The sequence below is a fragment of the Mangifera indica genome, chromosome 2 (genome assembly GCF_011075055.1).
Source record: "Mangifera indica cultivar Alphonso chromosome 2, CATAS_Mindica_2.1, whole genome shotgun sequence".
Lineage (NCBI taxonomy): Eukaryota > Viridiplantae > Streptophyta > Magnoliopsida > Sapindales > Anacardiaceae > Mangifera > Mangifera indica.
The window spans coordinates 16,777,144-16,791,218 of NC_058138.1; the positions used below are offsets into that span (position 1 = coordinate 16,777,144).

The 14,075-nt window shown below is 35.1% G+C and overlaps 2 protein-coding genes across 2 annotated transcripts; one reads left to right on the plus strand and one right to left on the minus strand.

The window, feature by feature from the left end:
* Window positions 1-2,829, plus strand: LOC123209367 (transcription factor DIVARICATA-like). The gene is made up of 2 exons (XM_044627374.1): window positions 1-1,307; window positions 1,623-2,829. Exons 1-2 carry the CDS (start codon window positions 871-873, stop codon window positions 2,107-2,109), a joined length of 924 nt encoding a protein of 307 aa, XP_044483309.1. The 5' UTR covers window positions 1-870; the 3' UTR covers window positions 2,110-2,829.
* Window positions 2,830-5,529: 2,700 nt separating this feature from the next.
* Window positions 5,530-9,605, minus strand: LOC123208618. Its single transcript, XM_044626148.1, has 6 exons — window positions 8,345-9,605; window positions 7,543-8,237; window positions 7,145-7,267; window positions 6,850-7,068; window positions 6,518-6,634; window positions 5,530-6,229 (listed from the first exon to the last, which is right to left on the minus strand). The coding sequence occupies exons 1-6, from the start codon at window positions 9,603-9,605 to the stop codon at window positions 5,822-5,824; spliced, it is 2,823 nt and encodes a 940-aa protein (XP_044482083.1). The 3' UTR covers window positions 5,530-5,821.
* Window positions 9,606-14,075: the final 4,470 nt, after the last annotated feature.

Sequence of the window (14,075 nt, forward strand, 5' to 3'; positions counted from 1 at the left end):
AAACGCCATAACCTCCAATCAGAGCCCACCACCATCCTCTTCGTTTTGTTCTTTCTGTTTTAACATACTTTTCGTAATTTTTGTAAGCTTTTAGTATTGGCAGTTTAGTCCTTTTCTCTTTTCTTTTCTTTTCTATGTTGCTCAAACCTCAAGGAAAAGGAAGAGAGAATAGATCTTTTCCAGCTTTTGTCACTGAATTCAGAGTCTTCCCAACTGGGTTTTTCTCCATTTCAACTTTTGCTGTTTGTTTCCTACTTATATTTCAGTTGCTTTCTCTGCTTCTCAGCTTCTTATAGGAATAGCTTCTTGGATTAGTGGTTTTTATTGTTAATTTTAGTTGTTTGAGTTTCAATTTCAATTTTTTAGGAGATTGTTTCTGGGTCTTTTGTGTTTCTTTTTTTTTTTTATATATATTTTTTGTTTGGGTGAAAAGCAGTTCACTGTTTCAGATCTTAGTAGAGAGGTATTAGGGTTCTGTATGAATGGGGTATTGCAGTTAATTATTTGTGTTTTTGAAAAATAAAATGTTTATGAAATTTATTTTTATTTATTTGAAAGTTGTGTCTTTTCAAGATTCCCTGTGGAGTATGCCCCTATAAATGAAAAAGCCATTCTGATTCCTTGCAAATGCTTCATGATTTAACACTGATATCTTTATTGTGATACCTCCATCTCCATTTCTCCAGTCTACATTTCCTGTCTTAGCTTATCTGCCTCTTGCTCTGCTTTTACCCTGTTTCATCTCTTCATCCCTCGACCAAAAAGCTTCAATTTTGAATCACAACATAACTGGAAACAATAGAAAAATCTTATCATTTCCAATTCAATAGCATGTTGCATTAATTTTATTTTTCTTGTAAGTTTGCTGTCATGAAGTGGGAAACGGAGGTAATATCCCCTTCACCGTATCTTTCAACGAACAATTGGGTTCCTGAAGATGGCAAGACCACAAAATGGACAGCCCAAGAGAACAAAATGTTTGAGAATGCTTTAGCTATATATGATAAGGATGCTCCTGATCGATGGCACAAAGTTGCAGCAATGATCCCGGGGAAGACAGCAGTAGATGTAATTAAGCAGTATAAAGAATTGGAGGCTGATGTGAGCAATATAGAGGCAGGACTGATTCCAATTCCAGGATATAATAATACCACTTCCTCTCCATTCACATTGGATTGGGTTAACAATCATAATAGCTATGATGGGTTCAAGCAATCATATGGTATTGGTGGAAAGAGATCCTCTCTGATTCGCCCTGCTGAGCAGGAAAGGAAGAAAGGAGTTCCATGGACAGAAGAGGAGCATAAGTAAGCTTTTTCATTGGAATTCATGTTTTCTCTTTGTTCAGGATAATGTTTGTATCGATTTGAAGAAATTGTTGTGCAAATCTATAATGAATCTTTGAATTTTAAGCCTATATGTTATGTGATATCTGTTAAACTTGTGTTGATTATGTAGTAAAAAAGGAGTCTTCTGAGTGCCATTCTAACATGTTTGCACGTTTATTTGTTTGGTTATTTTGTAGATTGTCTAGGCTACTTTTTCAGATTGCCATATTGAATTTTTTTTTTTTTTTTTTTAAGTTGTTTTCTTGAGATTGGATATTCTATGATTTTCTGCAGACTGTTTCTGTTGGGATTGAAAAAGCATGGCAAAGGAGATTGGAGAAACATCTCACGTAATTTTGTCACCAGTAGAACGCCAACCCAAGTGGCCAGTCATGCTCAAAAGTATTTCATCAGACAGCTGTCTGGAGGTAAAGATAAGAGGAGAGCTAGCATTCATGACATAACAACTGTGAATCTCAACGACACAAGAACTCCTTCCCCAGACAATCAAAGCTCTCTTTCACCAGATCAATCCACAGGGCTTTCTCAGCAACCTGGTTCTGGTGGCTTGTCCAGAACACAATTTCAGTGGCATCAGCCAAATCATGGATCAACCACATCCTTTAGTTCAACACAAGGAAGTATGTTAATGACATCCCCTTATGGGATGAACTCGTATGGGCTAAAAATGCCAGGACAGAACCTGCAAAGAAGTGCAGTGCATGAGCCTTTCTTTGGACTTCAAAATCTGGCTTTTCAGATGCAATACCCTCATGGATAAGATGTGTTTTGTTTGAAGTCTCAGCGGCTCAAGCAGTAACTGTGTTTTCATTCAACTCATTAGTATAGTTGTGTACTTTGTGTTTGTGCTTTTTCCTTGTTTATGTGAATATGTTATGAAGAACTTGAGTTTAGTCATGGTATTATTAGAACTTGGAGGGGACATGATCGTGTTTTGCTTGCAAATTGAAAGCTCTGAAATGTGAAACAGCAAGAAGATTCTGAAACCCTTGGAAGTTTAGTCTTTGTATTTAAGATTCTGCAGTCGAGTTGGAGGTCTTGAGATTTTCTCTCTTGATTAGTTACACCCTCATTTATGTGGTTAAGCAGGCAGAGATTTGCTTATCCAAAATGCATCTTCAATCAGGTATGGTGGAAAGTATTGTCTTCAAAGATTGTAGGAACTAGAAGTAAGGATAGTTTGAAGCACAGAATTGGGCTGCATTCTTTTGTCCCATTATTTGATGCCTCTGAGGTAAGATTTGAATGCAGAAAGAGAAGCATTGCATGGCTATGGAATTTGAAGTGCATTTGAAGAATGAAAATAAAGGGCATCTCCAAGAAAAGCATCTTCAATTATAAGGAGAAAGCTCGGAATGTTTCAAGGCAAATGCCTATCTGTTTGGTTGGTTATGTGTAAGAAATCTGATAAATTCAACAATTTCTATGAATTATGTGGTGATATTAACAGTGAAATGACACCATTTGTGCTTTCCTATTACATGGTATCTGTGTATTTTATCTCTAAACATTACTTAATTTTCTTTTTGAACTTGGTCAAATGACTTAAACCCATGATTCCAAACTGAGATTAACCAATGGCATCCTATGAAAATGAATCCTATTTTCCAAAAAGGCCTGGGTGATTGATTGTGCTTGAGCTTCAAAGCTAAGTTGAGAGGCTGGCTCCACATTCCACCAAAACTTGAATACATCATTCACTACTTCAAATCTCTTTCCCCTTTAACTCATTGTTAAACTTTATTCATTACAAGATCTACCTCAAATGACCCTCTTAGTCTCGGGGCTGCATATTATCGATTATGTTAGCAGAAAATCCAGTATAAAGTAGCTTGTTTTATATAATTAATTTGATATTCATCTTTTGTGTCAAGAGTCAAGCATGAGAATGAAGACTCTGGTTTACATTTAAGGGTGAAGGAGACATATTTATAGCTTTACACATCATTCGGCAGAGAAAAAGAGTTGATTAACTTTAATTAATAAAATAATCAAGTTGTTAATAGTACTGCAAAAAGAATCTTGTTGGTAATCAAGTGGTTTGTATTAGCGATTCATAATCTATTAAGACAAAGTACCAATGATGGGGAAGTGCTATTTTCATAATATTCAATGAATGTCCAACCAAAACTACACGCATACAATTGTCTCTCTCACTCTTCTTTTACACTTAAAAGAGAATCTCCTCCTTTGTTGATTGCGGCGTTGAAGCTATGTTTATTATATAATGACAAAGTAGCAATGATGCTACCATTTCTTTATCTATCTCCTCACTCATGCATTTGCATTTTGGGTTGGGTTATCCTACTGTTATGGTAATGGTACAGTTTTACTTTTTCATTATTCTAATCATAGTCAAACATTTATTAATTACCTTAATTAGTCAAAGAGTTAATCACCCATTGAAATAATCCAATAGTTCTCACAAAACCCATTTCTCACTAATGTTATTCACGATTTTTTTAAAATAATCATTTCATGTTAAAATGAATTAGAGTTCTAATCTTGTGTTCCAGCCCCATGAATTTACAATTTTGCTTCTCTAAATTTCATTTCAATGGGCTTGGTTACATTAGAAAGTTTAAGCCTTCTAACATTTAAAAAAAAGGAAACAATGATTCTTTGTCATGCATGAAGTGGGAGTCTCTAGTCTTGAACCTAAAAATGATTTATTTGGTTTGATTAATTTTTTATTACTAAAAATGATATCTTACCATTAAAATTATTTTAATGTTGACCTGACAAAGGTTTATACCGCTCTATTTTAAATGGATATCTCCACAAATTTGTAAACTATGACAAAACTTGTATATATGATGGGTTGTGCCAACGCTGCTAGGAAGACTTGTAGGCAACTCAAAACTAAAGCATCTCTATCTAAATGAATATCCTTCAAAGAGAATATGTATTCGTAAAGAATGTGTTAGTTCACTTTGCTAGAAGAGCCCATCCTCCAAATGTCTTTCACAATCTTAAAAACAACAACCTCAAACTTCATAGTGAAAAGTAAAGTGACAACTCAAGGCATTAACTACCTTGTTCTGGACACCAGATTTGTGCTTGAGCACAAAAAAAAAAAAAAAAAAAGAGAAAAGAGAAAAGAAAGGATTATATGAACTCAATCCAAGCAGCATGACGAGGTTAGTGCTTCTATGCTTCGTGATCTAAATAAAAAACAAATTCTTTTGGTAGTAAGTAATAAGCTCAATAGTTAAGTGCTTCCACAATTGCAAAGAACTCTGTCATAGGTGGAGAACTTGCCGCAATCAATTGGTGTCAGAGTTTAGGTTCTTTCCTACTTGTCGCAATCAGTTGATATCAGAGCTCAAGTTCTTTCGTAAGCTCTCTATTCCCGAGTATTTTTATATTTCCTACTACTTGATTTGAAGATCCACCTTTAGTATGAAATTCAGTTTGACATTGCATCATTAGTGATGCATCATAGTAAAGAAATTTGCTAATTATTCAATATGCCTCGAGGACAAAATGTTCGCCAACTAGATGTTAGAGATATTGAATTAGAAGAACTATGTAGGCAAGTCCAACAACTACAAGAGAGAATTGCTATGCTGAGAATCCTCTAAACCAAAACGGAGATGGTAGTAATAGCTAGTGAGGATAATGTCAACCCCCTCATACTGCATCTTCATCTTCAGTTTCAAGTTCCGGAAACTTACCTGGTTACAAATCCAACACGATCTCCCAGAAAAATCCTTCTAGCAATCAGCATTCCTAGGTTCTGGGCAAGACAGTTCAAAATGGTTCCCCAAACAAAGAACATAGAAGCCAAATGAATGGTTGGCCTTCGGCCAAGTTTCCTGCGGTGCAAACAAAGGAGGTACAAAGCTAGCCACAACGACCGCAAGTTTCCAGCAGTAGTTGTTCAGGCCTATTAAATTTTAAGCCATGAACTTGTTAGCATATGTTTTAAAGGTGCAATGTCAGGAATCTGGATATTAAACTACCTAAAATAACAATATCATAGCCAAACATAAGACCACTAATGGAATGCTACAAACAAGAACCTGCTTTGTGAGCTTGGGTGGGAAGTTAATTAAATTTGCTTTAAAACTTAAAAAAAAAAAGGAAAGTTTACGCTTTGAAACGTTACATTCTAATGAGAAATAAATTAGTTAGTAGTCACAAGTTGTAAAGAGAGGTGACTCAAAAGTATATCATATTGATGCCTAAAAGAGCTAATGGTAACAATTAAGAAACTAAAACTGAGGAATCCCCAATTTTTCCATATTGTTAATTGAATTGAAAGGAAAGGAAACAAGGAAAAACCTCTTCTACATTACAATGCCTAACAGAACATTCAACTCTGGATGCTGTGAACTAAATATGAATTTCTCTTCAACTGCCAAACCAATGTGTATTGTTGTATCTGTTACTTTGTTTGGAACCTTGACATCAGATTCTATTGGCTTTGACATTGGTTGGTCTGAACAATCCCTTGATTAATCAAGCTTTTATTGTTGGTCATCTCGGTGACTAACCTCAGCTGTAGCCTTAGCTGGATTTGGTTGGTCTGAAACATGCTCTTGATCAGTCAAGCTTTTCTTTTTATTCATTTCATTTTGAAGCGTTTCACTCATGTTGTGCATCACATCAACTTCTGTTGGAGGCTTAACTGGATTTGGTTGTCCTGCAATTTGTTCTTGATCAATCAAGCTGTTCATGCTGCTCACCTCATTGCCTACAGTTTCATTGGCATTCTGTAAGATATCAAATTGAGTCCTAATCTTGCTTGTTTGCAGTTGGTCTAAGAAATTCTCTTTATTATTGTTGCTCATGCTGTCGTTGGCTTCTGTTTCTGTTTCTTTCATATTGTACCTTGTATCACCTTCAGCTATAGCCTTAACTGAGTCTGTAGACTTCTGTTGAGCAGAGTGACAAGGTGCCCATCCAATGACACATGTAATATCACCGTTAGTAACCTTTCAGTTTCAGAAATCGAAATTAAGAAATTGCAATTTCAGATTCATTTTACAGCAAGAGAGAAAGCAAAAGTATCTACTTATAGGAAAACATTGTCTTTCATTTCCTAGCATAAAGGTGAAGCAAGGAAATGTAAGACTGTCACTTATGTGCTCTCAGTGACAGTCTTCATATCTAAAGTTGATTAGATAGAATATAACGACAACTTCTATTTAACTTCATATTACCTCTTGTAAAGCAGTTTCAGCAGCTGTCAACTCTTCCTTATCTTCTTTCTTAGTAACTGGTGGATCACTGATGTTGTTGGCTTCTGTGGTGGGTTTTTCTGAACAATTTGAGGTTTCCTATTCAATGTCACAGGAGGTGGATACATTCGTTAAATTCCTTTCTATCTTTGTGATAAATTGATTTTTGCATACTCAAAGATATGCCAAATAACATGGAGTCTAAATAGGAAATAACTCAAAGAATTGAATAACCAAAAGAAGACAGGATGATGTTACTTGAAAATTTGAAAACTAATCAAGTGGAACTAATTCACTATACTGAATGGTTTTACCTCTTCTTTAACTTTAGCTCCAGGGAAATCAGAATTTGCAATTTTCTCTTCTGGTTCTAATGAGCTAATGCCTGCTCTGCATTCAGGCACAGTTCGAGATTTTCCTTCAATATGACGAACAAATCCTTTATCAGTTTCTTCAGCATCTTTTGATTTTACAGTAGCCACAGGACTGATCACTGGTTCTGATTTACCTTCAACAACTTCAACAGATAGTTCCTGCACAATACAAGGTGCATCTATAAATCAAGACTATCTTGTGTAATCGGGAAAAACAGTACTATGATATACTGACCTCTGATAATCCGGTACTGCTACTAGTTGATGGGTGATCATTCTTCAGATGGACTACTTGATCATCGGCATTACAGACAGCATTCACTTCTGTTGCTGACTTCTCAGGAGGGTTAGATAATTCCTATTTGTTATCCAAAATTTAAAATGTTTTTAGTCCAAGCATCATTTTCTTTATCCTTCTTCTTAAAAGAGAAATTTACAGAAAAATCAATAGATAAAGATGACTAATTCAACCAAAAAGCACGTAAGCATCTGCAACAATTAGTTAATTAAGCAATGAGGTACCATCAATTTTATTCAACTTACCTTTATGGATATTGAAGCTCTGAAAGTTTTTAAGTAGCTATGCTAATTGCCTTGATTTAACAACAGTGCAATTTTGAACAAACTACTGACCTGTGGCTTCTCGTAATGAACTCCATCTGGCTGGTGAACCACTGAATCTTTTATTGGGTGCACATGTTTTTGTGGAATTTTAGGTGGCAATGCATCTGAAAGTTCTCTTGATCTCGATTCATCTTCACTGCCATATGCCGTCTCCTTTTCCATGTCTTCATCATATGAGGATTCTATTTCAGACATGGCGCTATCTATTGGCAAAGTAGGGGAGCCTGGTTCTGAGACCTCCACCTGCAAATCAGAAGCTATGGAACAGACAGGACTATGACAAGGCATCTTATCCCGTAAAAAGAAACGGTTTTCCATTTTCGGCTTGTCAACTGCTGATGGACCGGAATCATATGCAGTTCCACTATAAGCTATGTTTTCAGGAGTTGAAAAGGTGAGAGAGTTTTGGACACAATCACTGAGCTTTTGAGGAAAATTACCCGTTTGTGGTTCTAAAATTTCTGGAAGTGTAGGAGGGTTTCCATGGAAACTAAATTCACTGACTTCATCAGGTGCCGTCTTTTCTTTGATCCCTCTTACGCCATTGCTAGGTTCTCTGTTACCTTCTTTGATTTCCTGTGCCTTTTTTGTTATTTTGGAAGCCTGGCTACCATTATCCGCAGGATTTGTTGCGTTTGACATCCGGAACAAGGCTTGACCTTGGCACAAGTAGTTATCAATTAGCTGGTCATGAGCACTGATATCTGCAAAAGAAAAGCAAAATATTGAGATTTAATTGTAAATCACAGTTGCTTTCAAATTTACTATCGGTAGGAATATAAATGATGAAGATTAAAAGGAGCTGTCTTACCTGAAAAGGTTCTGAACCTGGAGAATCTCGGTTTTTCTTCAGGCTTCTTCTCATAGGTGTATAAAAAGAACTTTGAATTGTTATGGTCCTTCTGGGGTTCCACTGAGAAAGAAGGTCCATAGCACAAGCCCTCATATTTGGGAAAGAACATATCGTTCTGGTGAGCTGGTGAGAATTCTTGCTGGAAACTGTCCGACATGAGATTTGGTTTCTCTTCTGATGGATCATAGGGAATGTCAAACGGATTTCTTGATGGCAGCACAGAAGGTGCCGAGCCTGGTGTATGAAGACCTTCAAAAGATTCATCGCCAGGGCCATTCAGAACGGTGCTTCTCAATATAGAAATTGGAGGAATATGAGCTTGAGAACCACAACCTGGATCTAGAGCTCTTTTCTCAAGCGCCATCCTGAATAATTTCCTCGCTCTTCTTCTTGCAATAAGACTTTCCAGTCTTCTGTTTCTTTCTATCTCTGAATCTCCAAGATCCATAAGATTCTGTTGATCATCTGCTGTCCATTCCACAGCTTTATTCGTCTCCTGTTGTGCTGCTGCTTCATCTTCTGCATCATCAGATGAGGCTGATGAGCTTTGCACCTCCAACTCGCCACCACCAATACCAATATTTTCAGACTGGTTAAACAATTCTTTGTCTGTTAGATCAATCATTGAACTTTCTCCGCGATCCAAACAACTACTTTCTTTCTCCTCAATCAAGCTGGTTTCATTAGACAAGTCTTCTGGTGCTTGGATAATTTCAGCCGTAGCTGCATTTTGGTTGTAAAGTTCTCTCCCCTCCATGACTAGTTTCTGGTCTTCAGCAATTAAATCCTCGATATGATTTCTGCTTTTTCGCTCCTTATCACCAGCTTCTGCATCACATTCTCTATTCTTGTCTTTGAAATTTCTTCTTCGACTATGTATCATCGTCTTGTCCCCATTTCTACTGACAACATGAGGAGGAGTCTCAGGAGATTTGGATTCTACAAATGATTTCTCTTCAACCCTTTTGACATTAACATGTTGGAGTTTGCAATTTTGGGTTTTCGAATAAATTTTGATAGAAACAACAATGCAGAAAACAACTGGAGAAGTGTATAACAGAAAGTAGAAAAGAGAAGGAATTAGAGAAAAGAGAAGGAAGAATCCTAACACAACACCAAAAACAACAGGGTGTTTTTCTACACATTTACGGCAAGCATCCATGGAAAATGTGATAAGCCCCCTTACAAAATCTTGAATAGTCTTCGCATTAATACCCATCTTTATTTCTTCAAAGAATCTACCATGAACAACACAAAATCATAAACTAACTGTATAATGAATGATGTTTTTGGTAGAGAAGCAAATGTGAAAAACCCGAGAAGGGTTGATGGGAGAGGTGAGTGAAAACAAGTTTTCTCTTTTAGAAATTTCTGATTTCTTTGGCTGATAGCTCAAGTTAGATCCTCTAATTCAGGAGCTATTATTCTTCTGTTATCTTCCCTGATTCATGGGTTAGAGACGACAAAATAGAAAACAGTTATGTGAAGAAATGGCGGTCGTCATTGCATTTACTAGAGAAAATAACCTTTGCTCTTGTTATCAGGAGTTTAAAGGATAAAATGATATTTTGAATAAAACACTTTCACTTATATTTATTAATTTTTAAAAATTTATTAATTTAAAATTATTATTTAACTGAAAAATTAAAATTTTATTATATTTTCCTATTTAATTTAAAATTTTAACAATTTTTTTTTTATTCAAAGTTTAAAAAAATGATAATTTTTCCTCTAAGGGTTTTCTCCTCCTCTTCAATGATCGTTGACTCTCTTACTCTCACCTTCTCTCTCCCTCTTGAATAACTTATTTTCTAAACCAATCGTCTTTGTCTTTAACGAAGACAATTGGTTAGGAAGGTAAGTTATTCAAAAAAGAGAGAGTTAATCGTCAGAGACAATGAATAGTCACTAAGAAAAAGGAAAATTGAAAACTGAGAGAGAGAGAGAGAGACAAAAGATGAAACTGAAATTTTTTATAAATCTGAGGGGTGACTATAGATGAAAAAAAATAAGAGTTTGTAACCCTAAATTTAGAAAGAAAAAAAATCCATTTTTAAAGTTAAAAAATATAAAATTAGGGGATGTAAATAAAAATTTTATAACTTAAAGATATTGTGATACCCTCAGGTATGTTTCAGGGGTATTTGTGTGTGTTATATACAAAGCAATTACAAAAAAAAACAAAGATATGTATATTAAAAAGTATGTAAATATATATGGAGAGAGAGAAAAGTAAAAAAAGATAACTTTTACCTTTTTTCCATTATTCTCCTATCTTTTCCATAAGAAAGCAGTTTTCTTCCTTTCCTTACTGTGTTTTTTAAGAAAAGTTTGTGATTTGAAAGAGTTTTGGAAGATAAATAAAGTAGGAAAAGAAGAGGAAACACTTTAGAAGCCTTGATAACCAAAAGATCTCCTTCATTTCCCTTTACCTATGCTTATATATATTGGATGCATGTTATATGAATATGTTAGTGTGTTTTGGTGTTAATTTAAGGTAGTTTTGGAGATAAAGGAAGCAAGACAAAGAGGAAGACGCCAACTTGCAAGGATTGACTTAAAACAAGATAAAATGTATTATCCTTGATATGTTTCATGTTTTGTGTTTTTGGTTCCTTGGAGCTATGTTATAAATGATGATTTTGAGGTTGAGAAATATTATTTTGTCATTTGGGGTATCTATGTGTGTGGTTTTGTTTATAGCAGAAAGTTAGATAATATTTACAATTTTACCATTGATTTTGTCCCACGTTTTGGCTATGTTATCTGATGAATCATGAGTGCTATTATAGCTTGTTGGAAAGTTCTTTGAATCTTCTTTTCAATTATATATAACTTGTATGAATTAGACACCGTTGGACTGTTAAATTGATTGAACAAAACAAACTGTCTTACCAAATAAATAGTGAAGACAGTTTTTTGTCATTGATTTCATCCCATATTTTGGTTGTCTTATCTGATGAATCATGAGTGTTATTATAATTTGTTGGAAATCTCTTTAATCCTCTTTCTAATGATATATAATTTGTATGAATTAAAGATCGTTTGGACTGTTAAATATTGTATAAACCAAAAGGATTGTTTTACCAAATAAATACTGAAGACAGTTTTTTTGCCATCGATTTCATCTCACATTTTGACTACCTTATCTAATGAATTATGAGTACTATTGTAGTTTGTTGGAAAGCTCTTTGAATCCTCTTTTCAACAATATATAACTTGTATGAAATAGAGATCATTGAGACTGTTAAATTGTATGAAAAAGAAGGTTGTCTTATCACATAAATAGTCCCATAAACAATATTTTCTAGTTTTTTGAAAGAAAAAAAAGGAGGAGAAAAAGGAAAGGAAGAAAGAAAGAAAGGAAAGGAAAGAAAAGAGAGAAAAAGAAAAGAAAGAAAAGCAAGAAAAGAAAAGAGAGAAAAAGAAAAGAAAAAAAAGCAAGAAAATGAATTTGGGGCTCAACATTCAAGGGTTATCCTATGAGTATAGTCTAGTGAGTTATAAATAGTTTTAGATGGAAGCAAGATTAGTAAGATATAATGCATGCATGTATGCTATGAACTATGAGGGGATACTTTACACTATACCGTCTGTAGTAGGGCACGTTCATAGTAGGACATAAACCTACAGTAAGGTCCGCTCGTAGTAGAGCATAATTCATATTCAAAAATTGTGTAGTGAGAGAAATGAAGAGAGCTTGAGCTTAGAAAAATGTCAAATCCTTATAGTCAGCTTTCAAAAAGTATCAAATAGATACCAGATGGGACAAAGTATGACCCAAATAGTAAAAAATGAACTAGATTATCCCCTCGATTTTTTATGGAGGTTATGATGTGGGGTTGAGTCCCGAGAGTGAGTTAGAACAGACAATGAAATAGTTTACTTAATTTTTTCCCTTTACTAAGTGTTCTTATCTCTCACTTCCTTTTTTTTCATGATTGCAAGTACGAGTGATCGAGGTAGCTACGAGGCAGGGCCAGGTCAATGAAGATAGACCTAAGCTGAGGCTGGTTTCCTATGGTTTTTGTTACATATATATGATACTGTTGATTTTTGGTCATATTCAGATAGTTGTATCTAGGGGCATGTATATAATTACTCTTTGATCTTAGATGTTTCAGATGAGTTTTCATATGTGATATATACATTTTTTGTTCTCTTCCAGATTTTCAGTTTTCTTAGAATAATTTCTAAACATTTTTAGTAATATGTTTATTTTAAAATATCAAAAAAACAAAAAAAATAGACACTCCAGATATTAATTCGTAACATTTCTCCTTTGATGACAGTACTTTTGGGGAGGGATGTTATAGATACTCTTAAAATATAAATTTAAATAAAATTTTAACATAAAAATTTTATTTTTACTGATAATAATAAATAACAGAGGGAGAAGGACTATTTCCCACCTAACTTTTGATGCGTTTTCAAAATGTCACCCACGGTAGATGAAAATCCACTTTTCCCACCCATGAGCCATTAATATGGATGATATCTGTTTGCATAAGGGTAAAATATCAATTTTACCCTTGTTAGATGAAATGACAAAAATACCCCTCAATTTAGTCTGTAAAATTCATCCCAAAATTGATGTGAGGGTTTTACCATTCACCCCCAAACCTAGGGTTTCCATATTTTTCAAAATACAATCGCCCCTCATAACTTTCAAAACTAACAGTTTTACCCTCATTCTTCAACTTCATCTTCCGACGTCGTCTCTGGCGTCGTCACCGGCCTCCTCCTTCTCCTGGTGCAACGACGATGGTGCGATTAAGAGATCTTCATCTCCTCGTTGCACGGTGCGACGAAGAGACGAAGATCTCTTTCTCACATGATGCGACGAAGAGACGAAGAGACGAAGAGACAAAGATCTCTTCATCGCACCACCGTGCGACAAAGAGAAGACGACGAAGGACGACTCTTCGCTGTCCTTCATCGCTCGTCGCGTTGTCTAGACGCTACGACGAAGGACGACGAAGCGTCATCCTTCGGCTGTTTTTCTATACGAAGGGTTGTCCAGATCTAGGTGACGAAGGGTCGTCCTTCGTCATCTTTTGTAGTCAGAGATGGGAGATCGATCGATTGTATCGACCGTCGGTGGTGGCCAGAGAAAGAAGCAAACCCTAGGGGTGAAATCTAAACTTTTCAAACTTTGATTATTAGTTTTTAAGACCTAGTGGGGGGAAACGGGAAAATTTTAAAGTTTTAAGGTTTTAAATAGTAAATGATGATTTTGCCCCTGTCCCTAACTGAAATATTGGACTGCAGTTTGGTCATGGGTGGGAAAAGTGGATTTTAATCTGTCGTGGGTGATATTTTGAAAATGCATCAAAAGTTAGGTGGGAAATAGTCCTTCTCCCAATAATAGACGTATAAATATTTAGGTTTTAAAAAATTATAGTGCAAAGAGGATAAGTCTTTTGGCATTATTATTAAGCCAAAGGACTATTTCCCACTCAAGGATTATTGTTTTCCCAAGTATCTTCTCTTTAACTTTGAAAATTTCAAATACCCACCTATGAATAGTTAAAATTAACAGTAGTAAGGGTAAAATCATCATTTTATCTATAATATTCAAAATAAACTAAAATATAATTTCCTTTTCCTCCCCTAAACTTTGAAAACTAAAAGTTTTCTCCCAACTGAAGTTTAAAAAAATGACAGTTTCCCCTTAAGGTTTGGTTTC